The 23788-nt window shown below is 34.8% G+C and overlaps 1 protein-coding gene across 1 annotated transcript; it reads left to right on the top strand.

Moving 5' to 3' along the window:
* The first annotated feature begins 87 nt into the window (after window positions 1–87).
* On the top strand, window positions 88–22760 carry LOC138308886 (lysophospholipid acyltransferase 1-like). The gene is made up of 14 exons (XM_069249932.1): window positions 88–215; window positions 6285–6430; window positions 7524–7601; window positions 7949–8044; window positions 9018–9128; window positions 9851–9995; window positions 11388–11438; window positions 12905–12949; window positions 14413–14503; window positions 15260–15361; window positions 15693–15796; window positions 16050–16247; window positions 17105–17256; window positions 17539–22760. The coding sequence occupies exons 1-14, from the start codon at window positions 162–164 to the stop codon at window positions 17723–17725; spliced, it is 1560 nt and encodes a 519-aa protein (XP_069106033.1). The 5' UTR covers window positions 88–161; the 3' UTR covers window positions 17726–22760.
* The last annotated feature ends 1028 nt before the right edge of the window (window positions 22761–23788 follow it).

The following is a 23788-nucleotide window of genomic DNA, read 5'->3' as shown; positions in this document are numbered from 1 at the left end:
ACTTGTGTACGTGACTAGAAACTTGGATAGTCGGGTCATGACCCTGTACGATTTACGTACGCTACGCCCTCTGAACTTTGCCGTTTGACCCGACGTAAGCCAGCGTGACGTTCCAAAAGCTCAGCAACTACATACATGTTGTGGCCTCAACTATCAGCAACATGTCTACGTTACTCAAATCTCTGTCCGACTCACTCGAGATACCATTGATGCAGGTAGGTATATTTAACCAGAATACACATAATATGTGTCACAGAATCGAAGTGTGAACACATCGCTACAACGACAGGAGCAGCAACATGCTCATCTTAGGGTGGGACCACATTGTTTTTGTTGTGGTCTTGAGGCAAGTTTTGGCTAGGCCCCTGTGCTTCTTTTTCTCATGTTTAAGTTTGGGATTTGATGTTTTGATTTGGTTTATTTAAATCAGTGGCGTGATTCAACACCAAGAAAGTGTATAGATATAATGATATGCTTTCTATGTTTACATGTGTGTACTACTGTAGTGTACATATTTTATTAGTGTGTATTTATTGACACTCAAATATCCATGCTAGGCCTACATCTGTATTCGGTACAGTTATATATACATAACTGTACCTGACTGGTTAAGTTAAAAATAGGACCAATTTAGCTATAAAATTTAAAATTAAAAAAAAACAAACATGGGTCAATGTTTTTTTAAAGTTCTCATCAGGTAATATATTGTACATGTATAAAGATTACTATTCAGTGTACATATATTTCAATATGGAAGAGAAAGTTTTTTTCTTACAGAAAATAAAATCCATTTAAAGATTCATTGTTCAACTCTAGTGCTATGCAGTAGGCTATATGTGCAGGTTTTATAAATACTGTATGTGAAGCATAAGTAGACTTATACAATATTGCAACAGCTTGTGCTTTTATACAAAAAGCAATATTAGTTGTACTAAAAAAACTACTCTGACAAATCAGAGGTTTATCACGGCGAGGAGATCTCCATAATGTGGAGACTAAATCAGCAATATAACATCCAATATGTGGATGTGGCGCAGTGGTAGAAGGCGCAGGTATGTTTGGCTAGGCGATTGGGTGCTGTAGATCGTGAGTTCGAGGCCCGGATAGGGCATGAGTCAATAAATTGTCATGCTTTGTTAAATTTTGTTTCTTTGATATCCAACAATATAAAGACTGGCCAGGGGCCTCGCTGGTTATGGGAGAAATGAAAACTAGTCAGAGATGATCTGATGATGGATTTATACTACCGTATCTTCTGTAATTATCACCTAGACTCTACCAAGAAAAGGGGGGCACTTATTATGGGGAACCAAAATATATATGTTATGGACAAAAATCACAGCCATGTTTTAACTCTTTCTGTGCTCATGAGGCATTAGTATTATCTTTACAGTAAACATGAACAGAATTATTTCCTATGAGACACATTTTTACGTCGTGTCATACACATACATTTCATGTACATGTACATGTAATAATATGGGATACAATGTTAAAAGCATCAAACAGTTCTAATATATTGTTTAATCCATGGGATGGGAAAGGAAGGGCACTTATAGAGGGAGGGGAGCTAATTACAACAATTACGGTAGCATTAATCTATCAGAACATCTCAGATTTTAGATCGCCAGGGATAAGCTGGTTGGTTTCCAGTCTAAGCATCAAGCATATTATGTGTACCGGTATTTATATATGCACAAGTGTATGGAAAGGGAAAATGCAGAATTTTATGTGTATGACATTCACCACTGTTAGAGCCATAGTGGCTAACTATTTAGAGCTTTCCAACACAATAGACCTTGGACACTGGGTTTTGTAGCTGGAAACCATGTGGAACAGCTGTTGGGTACTGTACATGACCTTAGTGAGTGGTTTTTCGCTGGGTACTCTGGTTTTCTTCTATATGAAACATCATTCCTAGTTAATGAGCCTGGCTGTTGATAGAAGGTAAAATAGACCTTGGGTGATATTATAAGCAGGGCACAAATGTTTCTAATGTTAAGGAATTCCTTTTCTTACAATGTAATACAATTCCATTGGAATGCATTACAGATGTTATGAAGGCTCCTTAACTTAAGATTTTTAACTTCTAAATTTTCCAATAAATCTTTAAAGGCCCACTACCTTTCCGGAGCAAAATTTAAAGGTTTCTTAAAAACATTAATAACAAAAGAAAATATATGTCGATGGCTTAAGATGAGGTTACAACACCAAACATATGCAAGATTTCCTGTCTAATGTACGATAACAGTGGAGATTCATTTCGCTGTTTTGTCGTCTGGCGCAGTGATAGTCAACTACCGCGCGGCATTTAGGACGACGGCGGGAAACATAAAACGACCCGCGTTATGAAAATTAACATTTTATTTATTCTAATTAAACAGTTCTGAAGGTGATGATAAGTGTGCTAGTAAACGTATAGTTAATAACTTCTGCGACTCTACAAAATTATTGATCTCGTTTTACATTCCTATTTTAAAAATTAAAAGCCGTTTCGGAAAGGTAGTGGCCCTTTAAGGAATTTTTTAAAAATTCTAAGTAATGTTCGTGAAGGAGGGCCCATCTAGCATTTGATAAATATGTTCTTGTAAGCTGCAGACAGAATTGTCAGGAAACTTTTCCAGCATAATTTGATACAATTCCTTTGTAGATAATTTGTTTCTCCATGTGAAGATATTATGCTTTAGCTTACTAATCAGAGCTTTTTGACTGATAAGTTCAATTTTGACTAAAATTCCCTAAATCTGTAGGTTACTCCAGTAAATTGCTTTCCCAACTAACTTAATTTTATTCCCAAAATGAAGTGAAAAGGTCATTTCCCAATTCAGCCAGAAAAAGGCAAAGAGCCCTGCTAATTTTCAATTTTGAATGTAGCAATTTACACACAACTTTGTGTCAAAAAACTTTCACAATTATCTCCCCATATGATCCCCTAAATTATGGATCTACATTTTGGTCAGGGAAAAATGGGAGGCTCAAAAGCAAAAGTTTATCAACCAAAATTCAGAAATGCCAGGAATCATTCATATAGTCCAGAGGTAAATCATGTGTAAAAACAATTGAAGAGTAACAAGTAATAATATAAAATAAATTATTTACTGGTGTACATGTTAAATAGGCATAAGCCATAAGATTAAAAGTAGAAATTTGAATTTTTTTATCATAATCTATAATATGAAGGGAAATTCATGAAAGATCCTCTATTCCGAATTTGCATATTACAGGGTTATGTGCACTTGCGGGTAGGTATTGATTGTTACGTCATGTGTTTGCGAGCGTAACGTCATACGTTTCGGAGAAAACGACATGAATTGCTCTCACAAAATAATGACGTAACAATTGATACCTACCCACAAGGGAGCTAACTCTGTAATATGCAAAGACGGAATATAAAGGGATGTATTATTGATTTATTTGTAGCAATATCGAAAGCTGTATAACCTGGAGTTTTTATACATGTATAGTAGCTACTGTAATATGCCTATCCCTTAGACATCTGGTTTAGACAAGTTACACCGTAAATTTAAACATAAATTAAAATGTCTATTGAAGTCGAAGTGGCTATTATATGTACCTGTGCTCATAGGTATAGATGCTTAGATACAGATTTTGGTCTCTTAACTTTAAAACCTGTTATGCCGAAGCATGTTTTTGTGTATATATTACCATTATAAATAAATGTGTTTAAAATTACAAATATTGCCTTTATTCAACTTGCAAGTTTTAATTGAAAGGCACTATTCAAAATTAGTTCATATGAATTTTGCTCCTAATTTGAATCCCAAAACACTTTTAACACCTCTAAAAAGGTTTAAATGAATGACAATGATACACTGTTAGCATGCTATCTGTAGCACTGTAAATTCTTTATTTGTTTATTTATTTATGTATTGGCAAAATAAGGATAAGTAAACAAATTCACGAGGTAAAAAACAGCATGCAATTAAATCATTGTATTCACTAAAATGCCTGATTTTTCAAATGATAGAAAGGTATGTCTTCAAACAATTGTACATGTACTTCCAAATAATAATCAGTTGCTCTTGATTGTGGAGTGTTTGTTACATAATAATTACATTATATGTGGACATGAACTATCAACTTTATATTTTTCATCAATTGCCAAACAAGTTATATAACTTATACAAATAACTTTTAATGGCAGCCTGGATGTAAGCATGCCAGGGGACTCAACGTGGAAGGAAGGAAACAGAGTGCCCACAGAAAATCCATGTGATGGACAGTTAACCCTTGACCTTTTCATGTCTGTGTCGGGGATGAATCCCAGTCATCTCAGAGTGCCCACAGAAAATACAGGTGGTTTAAGCAATACAGTGAAAATTACCACCTGATCACACAAACAATCTGACAACCCTCTGGCCTTCTAAAGAAATCAACTTAGTGTCAATACCTCGTGATTCTTTTGTCACATGATCTATGACCTAGAACGCATCGGAAGCCATCACACTTATGATGTTCTATATGAATAGTTTTGCACAAAGGCCAAGTGAAAGCAGATTTCTGTTACGGTTCATGAATAAATTATGAACACATTGATTAATCAGTTGTTTGTTATTGATTGACAATAAATTGTTTAGTCTTGTCTGCAACTGTTGTAAACACAAGGTGTAAACATACAGGAGCTGCGGTGGCCAAGTAGTTAAGATGTTTGGACATATTACCACAAGCCCTCCACCTCTGGGCCGCGGTGGCTGAGTGGTTAAGATGTCCCGACATATTACCACAAGCCCTCCACCTCTGGGCCGGGTGGCCGAGTGGTTAAGATCTCCCAACATATTACCACAAGCCCTCCATCTCTGGGCCTCGGTGGCTGAGTGGTTAAGATGTCCCGACATATTACACAAGCCCTCCACCTCTGGGCCCGGTGGCCGAGTGGTTAAGATGTCCCGACATATTACCACAAACCCTCCACCTCTGGGCCGCGGTGGCTGAGTGGTTAAGATGTCCCACATATTACCTCAAACCCTCCACTCTCTGGGTCAAGAGTTTGGATCCCATGTGTTGCAGTTGCCAGGTACTAACCACTGGTCGAGTGATTTTTTCTCCGGTTATTCTGGCTTTTCTCCACCAACAAACTTGGCACGTCCTTACATAAGCCTGGCTGTTAAAAAGACATAAAACTAATAAAACCCTAACTCTGTTAAAATGCCATTTATTGTCATTGTATACAGATTATTTCACTAATCTAATTTAGATCTTAATTCTCAAATAAATTTGGCATCAAATTGGGAGGCATTTATCCTCATATGATACAACAAATTTGGTTGGTTGGCTGTGGTTACTAGTAACTTCTAATAGTTACCTAGCTATAAAGGACTCCCTAGCTAGTGCTCCCCTTTATACAGACAATGTATAAAGTATGTTTTGGAAGACTGCAGTATATTCATGTTGCGTATCTTTATGTGATAGTTGTCTCACTTGCTGATTTTATAGTGTTGTCTCACTGAAGCACACAGTAGTACTCTATACTGACAACAGGCAAATCAGTCGTCCTACTTTGGTGGGTCTCGGCCAGGGGACAGAACCCTTCAGAGCCTTCGTAAAGAAGAACACACAAAATTTATAGAATCTTTTATTGCCTTTATGGTGAGATAGGATTCTTCAGTTGTCAAACACCAGGGCGTTACCGACAGCTTTTAAAATAATCATGTCCCGAGGGTTGAGATCTCCTGTCCAACCCCAAACAGGTGAATGATTCTTGTTCTCTTATTCCCCCCAAGTGTCCAATTTGCGTCTCTTAAATGATGTGTCAGCAGTGTCAAGCAAAAATGACATGATCTGAATGTGGTGTCGTCGTCGTCGCCGTCTTCGTGCCGTCATTGCATTTTTGTTATGACGTCGTGCTACTGTTACTGCAGCAGCATGATACTATTGTGACTTCATACATTTGTTAAGAATGTGCAAATATCTTGTGTATATTGTCTTTACCTTATGGTGAAATACAAAAATTCACATGCAGGTAAACTTGACAATGTCCCTATCCAAAGTAAGATTAAATACAATGTCTCCCAATGAAGCAATCTGATTGAATACAGACCACCATTAATACACTACATTGTGAAGAAGTGTAACGTATTGAATTAATGGTGATCTGTATTTCAATGAGATTGCCAATTTAGTTACTTTTTACAATCATACAATGAGGGCAACACTCAGGTGAAATTTTGACCTGTAAAGTATGAATGTAAATTGTAAAAGTTATTTCCACTTTGGTTGTTAATGCAACATAATGTTTCATCTGTCTTTCATTTCTGTTGTTTCAGTTGAACGTGTTAGCTACAGAGATACTTGCCCTAGCTTTAGCCTTTGTCTACCGTCACTATCTGTGTCCTACTAAGGTTTCCGTCCTTACTCGACATGTCTCGGCCACCAGTCTTGGAATATGTCTGCTGTATTTTGTGTACGGAAGGTGAGGCATTTATGGAATTTTTTATTGATAAAATGTTTGGCTTAATTCATAAATATCATTTATACCTTGATATTCATGCTTCAAAAGGATAAAAGATTCTCTAAAAGCAGTTATTTAATTCAGCATCAACCCTACCATGGTGAGCACATCCGTATCAACACCATCTGAATAACCTGAATAAGGATTCTTTTTTTAGGGTTCGACCAATTTCAAGTCAATTTGACCTGTGTACAAAGACCACTTACCTATAATTAGAGGATCTTACATGAGTGGCTATGTGATACAAAATTTATCAAACATGTTCAATAATTGGATATGCCTTGAGCCTTTAAATTTATCAAATTATTTAACGAGCTTAATTTTTTTTTATTACATAGTCAAGAGTGTAAGATTCTATTTATCACATAACTAATTAATAGAAATATCAGTAATACAATTCCGTCTACATATAAAGCAGTAGAAATCCAGCTCAGATGTGACGCTTCCGTCTACTGAATCATGTGACATTATATACATATAGATTGTGATGTCAAAACTACATGTGATATCATAAGAGTGTTCTTACACATGTGTCTTACGATATTTTGACATCCAGCAATACTATATTGCAAGTGTGACTAGGCCTTGAACAGGTAATAATACTTTATCAGTGCATGGATTATCACATCCTCAATACTCCAGGAGTTCCTATCACTTACGATCTCTACACCCCTGGACTATGACAATAATATTAGTAAAACTGGAGGCAACATAACAGAACAGGTAATCAAGTGGTTTGATGTACATCAAAAGCCGTATAACGATACACTGGAGTTGGTTGTGTGGCTTTGATATCTGGTGTCACTCTCTATGTTTAGTCTTCAAAGGAAATTTTTCCAGGCCTGTGATTGGTTCAGATTTTTCTCTCGCTGAACTGCCTCCAATTTTACTACGAGATTGTCCAGGAGTGGAGAGTTCGCAAATGATCGAAAATCCCTAAAGTATCCAGGATGGGATTATCAATATCCAACCCTAATTCTGACAATTCTCATTGTTCTAGAAATTTATCAGATTTTGTATGCATCCCTAATACATATATGTGTATCCATTTCAGTCAGAGTATCCATATGTTCCTGCTGTCTGGTCTATGCTATGTGGCCATACTAGTCTCACCCACATCTATCATCCACATGTAAGTACAACGATTTATTCTTTCATATTCCTGTAAAAAGGTCATATGCCTGTGTGTTTATTGCACTATAGCATCTGGGTAAGAAATCGTGATATCATAATGATTATATGGCATTTAACGCATTATGCCACCTTTAAAAATGACAAACTCAAAGGCCAAACCCAGGAGCAGAAGACATAATATTACCATCATATTTGATGAGGTGCTATCACCATCAGTAATGTATAAATAAACTTCTGTGTATAAGTTTAATTTAATTGGGAAATTCACAAAAGTAAATGGCAGGCATAAAACATGTTGATATACAGTATCTAGGAACAAGTTTTGTTATTGTTGTGTATTTCCAGTGTGACGTTTATACTATCAATGGCCTACCTGACGAATATACACCTACAGAGAGTCCTGGAAACGGAGCTGGACAAGTACCCAGTGGATGTCTCGGGGTAAGGCGTATTAACGTAAAAACTTGTGTAATTTACTCACTTTTCTCCCCGTGGATGTCTCGGGGTAAGGCCTATTACGTAAAAACTTGTAATTTGCACACTTTTTCTGTGCAAAAAAAGAAATTTGAAGTTGGAGGTGGAGAAATTACCTTGAAAGAGGAGGTTTAAACATTTTTTGTGGAAAAAACACACTGATTCTTGACGATGTATGAACGTTGAGGCACAGGTGGTAGGCGAGTTCCTGTTATAAGGCCGTGTATCGGCAGAACTTTCAAATCTTTATTTTTGAGTCACAGGAACTTGTCTACCACCTGTGTGTTGAGATACTGCTCTGTTTATGGTAGTCTTTTCTTATAGTAGAAATTATTAAAGATGCTTAAAACAATACCTCATCAGTCATGATCGAATACAGTGGATTATCTAAGGCTAATTAGGGTCTGAAGCTATGACCACTTTTTCTCCCATCATTCACTGATATGTCACCGGTTTTAGCCCTGAGAGATTTCTCTGTCAACTCCTATTATGTGACGTCATGACTTCATGCGGTGTGTACATGGCATTGTCGACGACGTCATCAATATTGACATTCAGACGACGGAACCATGTTTATGTCGTTGTGAAAATGCTTCTATTTAGGATATTATATCTACTTTTTCTTTTGTATATGGGAGAAAATGAATCATTCCCTACGTAGAGGGTATGACAATGAAATCACAACCTTTGAGGGAATTCTTGAACGTCCAACCCTCGGCAAGCCTTGGGTTGGATGTTCAGGAATTACCCCTCGGGTTGTGATTTCGTTGTCACACCCTCTAGGTAGGGAAAGATTCTATTAGTCTTATTTCCATTTGCCCTGATAATTCAATGGCAACTGACTGAGAGCATGGTACTTTTACATTGTATGTACTGTATATTTGTAAATTTTTGTGATTTATTTAATTTTCTTTATGTTAGTATTTTTATTTCTCTACAGTCCACTCATGCTGACCACACTGAAGGTGACCATTGTAGCGTTTGGATTACATGATGGTTTACATCGCAATCAAGAGACACTTATAGAAAGTCATAAGAGACATTCTGTACGGTAAGTCTCAGCCGTGATCTTTATCTTATCAATCGGAATGCTCCACTTAAATATGTTTGTGCTAAATGTATTTTCTCTGTATCATTTTCATATCAATATACATAGCTATTACAGTGATTGCACAAATTGATTGATGTGTTCAGAAACATATATACATAGAGATTGGAAACTCCTTCTTTGTATTTGTTAACAGGCAGCAATACCTCTGGTTTATAGGCATTTTCCCTTGGCTAACTACTTTTAAGTGTATTCTTTTAAACATGATATTTTTACATCAATACAAAGTTTTAACATTATATCATGGTTTGATATGACCAATTGTCCCGACTTATATCATTTAATATGATCTTTGAAAACATGAATATGACCAATTTTTTCTGGTTTTTCAAAAATCGGACAGTCAAAACTGGAAGAGAATTTTATTTTATTGGTAGATATATTAAAATATTATTTTTTTCTTTCCAAAATGTTACTCAAACCATTTGAAAATTACTGAACTTTTGTAACATATCAAAGTTATTCTCTTGTATTAAACTATTTACGAGTATATAAAAAAAAACTATGCACACACAGAGGAACTGCCTATTGTAAAAATCATGTGGAGTTGCCAGTCTCTATAATATATATTTCTGGTGTGCTAAAATGTTTAGGATTGCTTTTTCTCTAGTTTGCTTGCACCAAATGTTTATGGTATGTTCACTATAAGTTTATTTATGTTTCAGGAGAAAGCCTACCTTCCTAGAATTCTTCAGCTACATGTTTTATTTCCAAGGCGTTGTGGCGGGCCCACCAGCATTTTATTGTGACTACCAAGACTTTGTGAAAGGAGAGAACATCCACCTCCCTGTCAACACACAACAAAGGGAGGTAAGTATTGCTCATCTTATTGTGAAGCTGGAATTATGTATTGTTGAGGTTTTTTGTATAAATGTATCTGGTATAAAATTTGGAACCCCAACGCAGATTGAGTGGATGGTACGTTTATTGGAGTCTTAGGAGTCAACAATATACAAAGGTTACTGCCGAATTATATAGCAGTACACCGGGAATAACAAATGTCAATATTTGGGTATGATACCCAATACCTGGAACAGTTGATACCAAAGTAGCTGCTGTATAACATAGGGAAAACATGGATCATCATTAGGACTTATCCGTATCATAATTATCAACATGGCTATGTAATTAGTAGTCATACATATGCTATTGTAAAAAAGAAACACTACATAATGTTACATATACTTGAACACTGCACATGTAAATGTAGATAATTATATATTAGTCCAAATTTCTAACTCTAAAATTCTTATCATTATTATATTATACCACAATTATTCACAATGAATAATCTTTAACTTATTTAGCCTTCATCATGGGACATGGGAATATTTCGAAGAAGTTGTACAGAGAGAAAATAATCACATGGTGATCAGTTTAAGAACTGACTAAAGTTGTGAACAAACACAAAAATCTGTGACTTACGGGTTAATTCACAGTATAATGTACAGTATATTACATTAGTCAGGATGCACATATGAGTATTATTTATAAGACAGTTATTAGTATTTTTCATGCAATTTAAGGGAGCCCTATAGCAATCACCAGTCTGTCATAAGGGATCAAAATTTCAAATATATCTGATTGTAATGAAAATTGGTATATTGTTATATTAGGTCTTGGAAACACTGAATACCTACAATGATTATTGTACATGTATTGAATAGTCTCGAAATGTCACTAGTCATTCATTATTATATTAATTGGACCACTCTTGGTAAATTGAACATACTGAAGCGGAACTGAACGGGCCCAAAAATGTGTGACCAGTATCCCAATCACAGACTACTGCATAATTAATAATTGAAGAGGTCTGGAAATGTCACTAGTCATTTATTGGACCACTCTTGGTAAATTGAACATACTGTAGCGAAACTGAACAGGGCCAAAAATCTGTGACCAGTATCCAAATCTCGGACTACTGCATAATTGATAAATTATGCAGGTGTAAAATTTTGCAATTTACTGTTCAGAAATTATTTTTGTAGCCTTGGACAAAGTTTGGAATGTAAAACCTTGCCTATGAAAGGTATGATATTGTACTAATTTTGGACCAATCCATATATTTAGTGAAATTCAAACCATGTTTTAATACATGTATTACCAACTATACAATAGTATTCAGAGGGCCCGGGTTCGAGCCGCGGTCTGGCCTCAACATTATCTCCTCTCCTGTTATACATACTAATACATAATTTTCAGATGGAAATAAATTCAAATGAGAGAAAAGAGGGCGATATCAACATGGAGTTGGTAAGTAACATTTTTAATCAAAATAGGTTTCTGAAAATCTTGATTATAAATATTTCCATGTTTTTACAGGTATGCTTCACGATACTTTTACATGTATATACTAAGTACATATGAAAATGGTATCATCTCCCTGCAGGCAAATATCAAAATAAAAATTAATTGAACACTTATCTAAATATTAATTATAGTTCTTTATACTTTTCTCCAATGGATAACTTTACCAAGGATACGTTAAACCTCCGGTTAATTTGAACCACTGGATAGTTCGAACACACAATTTTTTCCGGAAAAACTGTAATTTTTTAACTAGTGATAGTTTGAACACTGAATTTTTATAATAGATCATATTTCGGATAGTTCGAACACGTCAAATTATGAACGTAAAAGTAAGATTTTTGTCATCAAATGGGGTCCCAAAAATGTCAATATGTTTTGCATATTGCAGCAAAATTGTTTGGAATAAAGATTGTGTAAATGATCATAATAATGACCATACGACAGATAAGGAATTAACCAATTTTTACCGATTTCAACTCAGATAGTTTGAACTCACAATTTTTTCCTGAAGCTTCATGTCAGATAACTGGAACTGGTTTATCGATATTTATTTGATTTTGTTCGAACTAACCTAAGGTTTACTGTAAGCTTTTCAGAATTAATATTTTGAAGTTCAATAAGAGAAATCTTTTAGATAAATGTAAAATGCAAAACATATCACAGTCTAAACTTGTTATCTCAAACTCGCTTGACTTGAAATTCTGGATGAGTCAAATTAATTTTGAAGTCCCGTTTTTTCCCTTCTTTGTATATATATATGTATTTTAAGATCGGATGACTCGAATTTCAATGACTCGAAACTCCTGTTAAGTCAAAGCCAATTCCTGGTCCCTAGAACGGGCATTCAGTGAAAAAAACAGTTGCTATCTCGAATTTAATTTCAGTCAAAATTTCAAATTTAAAAAAAAATCAATTTACGTAAATATAAAATGTATACAAACAATTTGAATTCACCTGCGGTTTGTCGTAACGCTTGTTTTTATTTGTTCAACTACTACATTTTGTATAAGTTTTTTGTATGAACCACTGAAGTCAGTATACCACCTACGGGAAATCAGGGTGCATGCCTATTATCATGACGATCATATTATCGTAATTCAAGTTTTGTTATATATTAGAAAAATCCAAAACCATATGAAAACATATAACCAAAATGATTTATACAAACCTTATCAATTGGAAAATCATGATAATATGCTGATAACGGTAATAGGCATGTACCCGGCTGTAATAGTCATCAGATAAAAATCGTTTAAAAAAACACATTCTGAACAAACCTAATGACATTACGTTTTAGTTGAATTCCAGATGAGTTGAATTATTTTTGTTGGTCTGTTGAATTTCGAGTTTCGACTGTACATGTATGTAAAATCATTTTAGATAGCGTGTTTGGTTTATACTTTTTGTAGAATCCAAATTCCAAGAAAATCCACCGTCTTCCTCCGTCTCCACTGGTATGTACACCTAGAATTTTATGTTTGATTCCATAGGATTTCACACAAACTGATCTGTAGAATTTACATTTACTGTATTTGACCCTATAAGCGCCCCTCCCTTTTTTGAGGGCACAATATCACTCACGTTGATTTTAATGCAGACTGAAACTATGAAGTCTCTATTTGATTTCTTTTGCAAATAAATTAATGACAGAGTATAAATGATATTCATTATTTGAACAATAATTGGTATTTTATCGTGTATATATATGTCTAATACACAAAAATAATATAAAATAATTTATTTTACCTTTTGGAGCATGCGCAATCAGTACTTCATTCCATATAGGATATAGTGCCACGGATTTTTTTCGGGATGCAATTAATTATTTTGTATAATTTCAACTTGAAGTAAAATTAGAAGCTCAAACTTTTCAATGTTGGTAATGGTGTAAAGTAACTTACTTTTGTAACTGAAGAAAAATACTAAATTGTCTGCTCCTGTTTTTCCTAGTGAAAAATACCATATGTCTGCGGTGGAGCATCTTTAAAGAATTAATTAGGTCCATTGATCCTAATGCAGACTGAAACTATGAAGGCACTATTTGATTTCTTTTGCAAATTAATTAATGACTTAAATTGTGTGGTTAGTTCAAATTTGGTCCTATCCAATACCTCATCATTTATTGGGTCGAATACGGTACATAGAATACTTTATTATGTGAGTTTTATGTAACATAAGATAGATTACGAAGTAGTTCTCCTCATTTTGTGGTGATTTTAATCTAAAATATAGACATTTTTTTTTTTCTAATCATTATTCAATCTTAAAATAATGTTTTTACTTATCAAAATGACAAGAATGAAACCGTGAAGCGGTTTATGATGAGAGTACACTCAGATTTTTGTGTTATATCTCCATAACATAAAAAAATTATTCAAATTAATCCTTATAATTCAATTTACAATTAAAGATAATCTCTTCAATACTCAAAATTTATTTTGGGACTTTTTTGTTTATGAAATCATAACGCTGTCATCTCAGCCAATCAGAAGCAACGTCACAAACGGCGACGCCAGTTTTTCCTTTATGGGCTGATAGAGTAAATTTTTAAGCCAGTGAAAATGCTTTTAACAAGCAAAATTGAATTATATATAGATAAAGAGGAACATGGAAAAATATATATATCCTGTTGAGCTTGAGTGCACCTAACCAGGAATCAAACCTGAATCTTTGGCGTAAAAAATGTTGAGAAACAGAGATTATTTTTTGCTCTGTAACACTTTTTGTAGTGTGGCGACCATATTTGGCTATACATATTATAGTACTAAGTATATATGATATTTATATAACATAATATTTTTTGGGTTGTGACCACACAATTTTCTTTCGATATCGAGAGAAAAGAAATAATCATCTCCACAAAACTTACCAGCTATAATAGTAATTATAGTAACGGTGTGTTGTGTTTGCTTTACAGAAACCTGTGTGTGTTAAACTGTGTGAAACCCTTTTCTGGATCTTATTACACGTATTTGTGGCACCTTCCTTTCCTGCCTTGAATAACTCAGGTGTGTTATTGATTAATAAATCTTACCTAAAGGTAGCTTTCCAGGTATGTTTGTCTGTCTGTCCGCACGTTGAAAAAAATTGTCCTGACAACTTCAAAGCTACTGGGTTGATATTTCAGTGAAATTTCACAGCAGTGCCGGAGATATATGTATGCAGGTTCCTTTTGCCAAATATTTTGGTTGCCATGATAACCAGGTCACTATGTACACAGGTTTTGTAATATGGCGAATAATACATAAGCTTTTCAATTAATCTTGTTTGAATTTTGTCAATTGTTGCAACATATGAATGTCTACAATTTGACATATCATATGTATCAATACTGGTTACCATGGAAACAAAATGAAGGAACATTTGGTTTTCCTTATCGCAAATAGTGGTAGCTGGGGAATATCAGGTAGGTCGCCATTGACCTACAGTTATTATATGTTTGTCTTTTATTGTGAGTGTAGAATAATAATTTTACATAATACTTTACTCAGTGGTTATGTGTGAATTTAGATGCATGTTTTATACATTTCCACCATACAATTGATGGAAAGTGAAGTTAGAGCGAGATATATTCAAGGAATTCTAGGGAAATGTCAGTACTTTTTGCTGTTGAAGCAACGTTTTTCCTGATTATTTTTTTTCATATTTCAAAATTCCACTGTATTTTGGAGAGGTTACAGAACTTGATAGAAAATTAAACTACTGAACATCATAATAATTCTCCTAAAACTGAGTGAGAGGTGACTAATGTTCTTTCATTACAGACCTTACTTTTATTGCTGCCCACAGCCTCCCGTACAGAGTGGTGTACGCGGCCATCTCCATGACCTGCTGTAAGATCAAATACTACGTCATCTGGTTATTAGGTAAGTTTGTCTGACTTAAGGACAGTTTGCGATTGCTTTACATTTTGAAATGAATTGGGGACTCAATTGATGTTCATGGTCACTAGAGCTTAAATCAACTGAAGGAAGGTTAATATTATTAGGGTAGAAATCAACAGGATAAAGGTCAAGGTTACTGAACAGTAAGGTCACTAAGGTCAGAATCAACTGACTGAAGGTCAAGGTCACTTAATAACACAAATTGATATTAGTTTCAAAACTAGTTTTCAAATCAATAAGTTTAATGAAAATGTTTTTTGTTGTGTTTATTTAGTCAAGTTTAATATTGACCAAAATACAAACTTTCTTTCAGGTGATGCTATTAGCAATGCCTCCGGCCTGGGGTTCAATGGCTTCACTCCGTCTGGGGAAGCGAGATGGGATCTCATTACAAGCATTAAACCATTACAATTAGAGGTAATTATTTGTTAGATCACCTGCTCCAGAAATCCAAGATTAGCACCTGTCTGTCAGTCCATTTGTTTGTGTAACAAATGATTGGACTGAACCTCCAGGGGATGGGAGCAAAATTTGTCATTTTTGTTATTTCCATATAAACAACTTCTTCTCTGTTTTGTGGCCTCTTGTTTTATAAATAGAAATATTCTTGCATGGAGATCTCTAGTTTTATAAAACCTCTAAACATCAATGTTGCCCTTTTTATTTCCAGATGTCAACAAGCGCCAAAGTATTTATAGACAACTGGAATGCTCAGGCTGTGAAATGGTTCCGATATGTGTGTTACACACGAATTCCGTTCCAGCGCACCCTGTTTACTTTTGTACTCAGCGCCCTCTGGCATGGATTTTTCCTCGGTTACTACTTTACCTTCATATCAGCAGCTTTTTTTATCACTGTGTCACGAATGGTAAGCTCAAATCTTCACAGAGTCACGAATGGTTAGAACGAATATACGTACCAGGCCTACTTTCGGCCAGGTACAAATTGGTATCTATGTGTCGTAGTGGAGCACTGCCTCCGAAAATCACTCGGGCAGTTTTCTATACTTTTTTGTAGGTTTCCAATTATTTCATGCGTATACATGCATTTACATATTATTTTTGTCCAAAATAAACATAACTACCATTCTTTACATCTATCGTACCGCTCACAAGACGTCAAATTCACAATTTGTGGACTTGCCGTATAAATTCCCTTCAGAAAAAGCTACATATGTATTATGTAAAAAAAAATAATGCCTCGATGAGAATTTGATATTTGATACTTTGCTCCATTAGCAGTTATAGGCCCCAATTGTAGCTCTAAAGACGGCATCATTTTCTGTCTAAAATCTTTTGAGCTACAATATTGCAGCTAACGAATGGTAAGCTCAAATCTTCTCAGTGTCACAAATGGTAAACTCAAATCTGCACAGAGTAAAGAATAGTAAGCTCAAACATGTCTTCCCAGTGTCATGAATGGTAAGGTAAAAGTTTCACAGAGTCAAGAATGGTAAGGTCAAATCTTCACAGAGTCAAGAATGGTAAGCTCAAATCTTCACAGAGTCAAGAATGGTAAGCTCAAACATGTTCTTCACAGAGTCAAGAATGGTAAGCTCAAACATGTCTTCACAGAGTCACGAATTGTCACCATTCTTAAACCATGAAAATTTTCATTTTTGAAACTTTTCTTTCCCCTGAAATGTTTTTTTGTTTTTTGTATTGTCAAATGAATATACAGATGTATTTAACTGATGATGCCATTTTAAATATTTCTGTTTTGTAGGTTCGAGCAAAGATTCGTCCATATTTCTTACATTCAAATTCGTGGAAGATGTTTTACGATTTTTTGACCTTCTTGCTCACCTACATTGCCATATCCTACGTTGGTGTACCATTCAATGTCCTCTCTTACGAAAATTCAATGACATTCTATAAGTGAGTATTCTTTCTTCCATCTGCCTATTTAGTTTAGACATTAATTTCTGTGGTAAATGAACAAATTCATATGTAGAGAAAAATTTAAATTCAATCAACTTGAAGAAAGTTTCAATTTTATTTTTGTTCAATAAGAAAGCATTAAAACAGTAAAAAGGGATATCAAACCCCTTGTAAATGATTTTGGCAAGTTAGCATTCGGCAAGCCTTATATTTTTTCAGTCTTTTGGTGATCAATCAATATTTTAATATCAGACCAATGTATTGATTTCTTTGTTTCAGTAACATGTATTGGTACCTGCATATAGCATCGGTGATAATGATGCTGGTTTGTACTTTTCTCCTTCCTACTCCGCCACGACAATCTGAGGTCAAGGTCACAGAGGCACAACAACGATCGGAGGTCAAGGTCACAGAGGCACCACAACAATCGGAGGTCAAGGTCACAGAAAAGATAAAATCTAGTTAAAAATGGCTTTACTGTTGTTATAAATTATTAGTTTTAAGTTTTTAGGTATTAACTTTCTGTTAGATGTGCTCTATCTATGTAATATATAATGTTTGAACTGCTAATTCTTATATAAGCTCTGCAGTAACATACTCATGTGATGTTCGTATTTATTCAAATATTTATTCGTTTTTACCAGTATGATGGTGGGCTATGATGATGGTGGGATATTCAAATAGCTTTTCATCCGTGGTCTGTGGTTTGTCCATCCATCCGTTAACAATTCTTGTTATCGCTATTTCTCAGAAACTGCTGAAGGAATCTTTCTCAAATTTCATGTGTAGGTTCCCCTGGCCTTGGGCCCTAGTTGTGCATATTGCATTTTGGGACCAATTGGTCAACAAGATAGCCGCCAGGCAGCCATCTTGGATTTTGATAGTTAAAGTTGTTTATCGCTATTTCTCAGAAAGTACTGAAGGGATCTGTCTCAAATTTCATATTAAGATTCCCCTAGGGCCCTAGTTGTGCATATTGCATTTTGGGACAGATCGGTCATTAAGATGGCCGACAGGCCGTTTGTTATAGCTATTTCTTGGAAAGTACTGAACGAATCTGTCTAAAAATCCATATGTAGGTTCTCCTAGGTCCTTACTAGTGCATATTGTACTTTAGGACGAACTGGTCAACAAAATGGCCTACAGTCCACCACCTTGGATTTTGATAGTTAAAGTTTTTTATCACTATTTCTCAGAAGTCACTGAAGGGATCTCTCTCAAATTTCATATAAAGATTACCTGTGGCCCTTGCAGTGCATATTGCATTTTTGGAAAGATAACTCATCAAGATGGCTGACATGCCGCCATTTTGATAGTTACAGTTTAATAAGCAAAGAAAAATATCCCTCTTTCCAAAGTCAGACATAGATCATTCTTTGGTGGGCGCCAAGATCCTCCTGGGATCTCTTGTGATAGTTAAAGTTTGTTATCGCTATTTGTCAGAAAGTACTGAAGGGATCATTCTCAAATTTTGTTTGTAGGCTCCTCTAGGGCCCTAGTTGGGCGTATTGCAATTTGGAAACAATCCATCGACAAGATGGTCGCCAGGCAGCCATCTTGGATTTTGATAGTTAAAGTTTGTTATTGCTATTTCTCAGTACTGAAGGGATCATTCTCAAAATTCATATGTAGGTTCCCCTAGTTGTGCATACTGATCTATGGGACCGATCAGTCAACAAGATGGTTGACCGGACCGGTCGCCATCTTGAATTTTGGTAGTTGAAGTTTGTTACCACTTCTTCTCAAAAATTACATTAAGGATCTGTCTCAAATTTCAAATGTAGGTTCTCCTTGGGCCCAGGTTGTGCATGGTGCATTTTTGAACCGATTGGTCAACAAGATGGGCCATCTTGTATTTTGAAGTTTGAAAAGTAGAGAAAAGATCCATGATTGTCAGGGTCCATCTGACAATTATCAGACATAAATCAATCTTTGGTGGGCGTCAAGATCCCTCTGGGAGGGATCGCTTGTTCACACTCAATTAATGGCACAGGGTCAAAGAATATTTTTGCATTTATTCCTTTACCCTTGAAATTTAATAATGGGCTGTTCCAGTCTTAGACCCAGAAGATTTCAAATGTATATTTAGGGATGAATTAATTAATACTTCTATTTTATTTATTGATGATTAACGTCTCTGTTTTACCTACTATCAAGGCCATTGAATCGGTCTTATTATCATTGTTATTTTGTCACAGAATGACATGCTAGAGGTAAAAATGACTCATCAGTTGAATTAATTCAGCAGAATAATTAATTTTTCTGGCCCTACCATGAAATGGGGGTTGTGCCGTATTACTTTCTTCATTTCAATCTTGCCCAATCATGTCACGTTTTAGGTGCTAATTTAATCAGTGATACCTAGACTGATAAAAAGCTGTATTTTTAATAGAGTGAATGAAAGTATATTGAGCACTTCCGCCTTACATTATAATTTTTTGGATTTTTTTATAATATCTAGCTGTAGTTGTCTCCCCTGTCTGCATTAATTATCTCCCCTGCATATAATGATGCACAATAGTAAATAGTTTTTAACTAAAATGGTTTTTTGGTGGTAAAGGGGTTTTAATACTACCTAGTACTCATCCATTGGTTGTGTTCGTTTTTTGGTCAATATATTAGACAGGTATTGCTTTCCTATATCCTGCCATAGACTATATAAAGTGCCTTTCATATGGTTGTACAGAATTGTTATTTGATAATAAGTTATTTTTATATAAACTTTTAGAATCTCTGCTGATTGGTGTTGGTATTTGATTATCAATGTGAGTTCATATTAATATGAGGTTCACAAATGATACCCATTTATTGAACAAGATCTAATTTTTGAATTCATCTGCATAATGTATTTTCTATTTTTACATGATATCTGTATTTTGTAAGTTGGAGCCCCAGTGGTTTATTTATAAAGATCTAATGATATACTGTTTAACCGGTTATGAATGTTATGTAAAAAAAGGAAATGTAAATTTTTGCTGTTTTAAATTTATGTGATCAGGCTTTTGGGGTATGTACATGTATGATTCAATCGATTAGAATAGACATCCTTATAACCACTCCCTTCAATAGAGGATCTGATAACATCCTAAAGGGGTCGTGTTCGGATGACCTTTATACCACCTGTACTTCAGCTCAAACACATTTACTAACCCTTACTATCAATTGAAAACTCCATTTCGTCCTAGTATACATTTTCTTTGTGCTCTTTGGGTTAGATGACTACGTACAGGAAAACAATTCTGACAGCTTTTGCAAACTATTTTTTCCCCAGTCAGGATTATGGCAGCAGCAATTTGATTGGCTATTTCCAAAGGTCACCAGAACATGACCCCTAATAGGGTGTTGTCAGATCCTCCTATCCAACATAGTGACAATAAGGATTTTTATTTTAATCAGATTTTATGTGATTCAGCCAATTCTCCATATTTCCTGATCTTAGCAAAATATTTTACCTGAAAAAAATTGTCGGCTAAATGATACGTAATGTATTTCAATGTTGTGGCAGGGAGCTCAATACTACAAACTTTTCATTTGCTTTAACAAATGGAGCCATATAACACAAAATCAGCTGTATTCATCACTTGAGTGAGTTATTTTTGTAATATCCTTTTTTATCAATATTTATTTTTTATAATATTAGAATGCTATCGCAAGATATAGTTCAATTCATTTGCTTTAGAAATGAAATGTTGTGTACATATATAGGGAAAGGATATCTACTATAATATATTTATATTTTCATGTTATGTGCAATTAGAATCAAGTATATATTGTAGATATCTGCTTGTTTCAATATTCAAGAAGTTTATCTGTGCTATTCAATTACTTAGCATTAAAGTGCCTGCTTGGCAGATTTTTGGTCCTTTGATTCTCCCAGGATTGCAGATCAAATTCAATGATGCGCATTATTTAAGCATTAAACTGCTTTCTTGGGGGATCTATGGTACTTTGATTCTCCCAGGATTGCAGATCAAATCTAATGGTGCACGTTATTTAAGCATTAAACTGCCTTCTTGGGGAATTTATGGTCTTATAATTCTCCTAGGATTGCAGATCAAATTGAATAACGCGCGCGACGTACTGCTTCATGGTATTTACATATATATACAACTGCATGCTATTTACATAATATTATATACATGGTATACAATTGTGTGCTATTTACATAAAAATATTTACATTTCCTTGTCACTTCTGCTATATAAACTAACCAAGGCAAAGTGAAGTATACGATGGTATAACTGACACCCAAAATGTGACCATTATGTAGTCACTTATGTTGATGTGGTGACGTATACTGATCACCGTCAAAATGGCTGTTCCATCTTGTGGATTAAATCGTCATTGATAAATGGTTTTCCTGGTCTAGCTTAAATAATGTTAATGCTGAGACCCTAAAATGAGCTGATAATGTAAATATAAACATTAAAATATCTTCCTATGGCATCTATGGTCTATATAGAGGCCAGATCTTTGCAGACAATCATCTCATAATAAGTTAGCACGCTTTATGAAGATTGTCTGCAAAGCTCTGGCATCTATATAGACCATAGATGCCACAGGAAGATAGTTTAATGCTTAATCATGTACCTGGTATACAATTGTGTGCTATTTAAATTTATATTAATATATGATATTAAATACCTGGTATATAACTCTGTGTTATTTATATACCGGTATATACTGCTGCATTTTTAAAAAATCTATTGTACTGTACTTGAAGTTGAACGTTTTCACATGTATTTAAAACTAATCACTCGTGAAATTTAATTGTACATGAAACTGTCTGTTTCTAGTTCATGTCTTCGATAAAAAGCACAGGGACTTTATGGTATAAAATATATTGTATCTGCAAGTTATCTACACATATATATAAGTATTTATTGAAAAATGTGCCATAAACCTGTGATATATCAAACAAGACTTTTCATTGCAAGATTGTGTACTGTTGCAATCTATATACCTTTTATTTCTTATTTTTTTAACTAGTTTTTGCAAATATACCATGTTGATACCATCCAATATTTTATGTTGCATTTATATCATTTTTGTAAGCTGTGGTTAGTAAAATTATACCATGATTCAATCCAAGATCAAATGAACTTCAAGCGGATTTTACTGCCTATAGAGTTTGTCCAGATTGTAAGAATGATTTTTTCCTTGATTGTTTCATACAGAGTTTGAATCTGCAGATACATTTGAATATGAAATATCTTTTTGGCTTTCCTGCTTCAATTTTTATTTTCTGTATATTTTTACAATTTATTGATGAGGTCATGTTTTAATATGTTATATTTATAGCTTTTAGATTTAAATCCCCATTATATTACATGACACTTTTAGTCCTCGAGTTATCTCATTTAGCCCTGAAACCTTATAATGGACTGCCCTGAAACGTTATAATGGACTGCCCTGAAACGTTATAATGGACTGCCCTGAAACGTTATAATGGACTGCCCTGGGCCCGGTTGTTCAAATAGCTTAATCACATGTTTAGTAAAACGTTATATTGGACTGCCCTGAAACCTTATAATGGACTGCCCTGAAACCTTATAATGGACCTGCCCTGAAACCTTATAATGGACTGCCCTGAAACCTTATAATGGACTGCCCTGAAACCTTATAATAGACTGCCCTGAAACGTTATTATGGACTGCCCTGAAACGTTATAATGGACTGCCTGAAACCTTATAATGGACTGCCCTGAAACGTTATTATGGGACTGCCCTGAAACGTTATAATGGACTGCCCTGAAACCTTATAATGGACTGCCCTGAAACGTTATAATGGACTGCCCCAGAAACGTTATAATGGACTGCCCTGAAACATTATAATGGACTGCCCTGAAACATTATAATGGACTGCCCTGAAACATTATAATGGACTGCCCTGAAACGTTATAATGGACTGCCCTGGGCCCGGTTGTTCAAATGATGATATAGCTTAATCACATGTTTAGTGAAATTTTCAGTTCTCATTTGCTTCAAAATTGGCGATTATAATTGATGATTATATCTGCACTAAAATCAGAAAGTAAAGAATTAGGTTCTTAAGAATCTTATAAAAGTTTGTAAAATTTGTATTACCAGAAATTATCTTATCTTGATTTGAAAACTGTTGTTAAACTGTGATGAGTCTATTTAATTACCTTCTTTGCTTTAGAAGAACCTAAATGTGTCCTAGGAGGTGAATTAGTTAGTGCTTTACTTTTTCTACATATTTCCTGTATCCTACAGACAGCCTCAATTCTCCGAGACTATTCTGTCTTTGCATATTACAGAGTTAGCTCCCTTGCGAGTAGGTATCGATTGTTACGTCATTGTTTTGTGAGCGCAATTGACGGTGTTTTCTCCGAAATGTATGACGTTACGCTCCCAAACACATGACGGCACAATCGATACCTACCCGCAAGTGCAGATAACTCTGTAATATGCATATTCGGAATAACCACAGCTGCTGTTATCATGCAGGCAAAGAGAATGTTTCTGATATTATACCCTCAACACTGAGAGGAGGAATTGCTGTAGGA

The sequence above is a fragment of the Argopecten irradians genome, chromosome 15, assembly GCF_041381155.1.
Source record: "Argopecten irradians isolate NY chromosome 15, Ai_NY, whole genome shotgun sequence".
In the NCBI taxonomy this organism is placed as follows: domain Eukaryota; kingdom Metazoa; phylum Mollusca; class Bivalvia; order Pectinida; family Pectinidae; genus Argopecten; species Argopecten irradians.
This window is presented reverse-complemented; position numbering and strand designations above follow the sequence as displayed.

Bases quoted from the DNA above. Each gene is read 5' to 3' on its own strand.
- LOC138308886 (XM_069249932.1), top strand. From the start codon at position 162: ATGTCTACGTTACTCAAATCTCTGTCCGACTCACTCGAGATACCATTG. The intron at 8,045-9,017 runs GTAAGGCGTATT...ATTTCTCTACAG, and splicing joins TACCCAGTGGATGTCTCGGG to TCCACTCATGCTGACCACAC. The intron at 12,950-14,412 runs GTATGTACACCT...TTTGCTTTACAG, and splicing joins GTCTTCCTCCGTCTCCACTG to AAACCTGTGTGTGTTAAACT.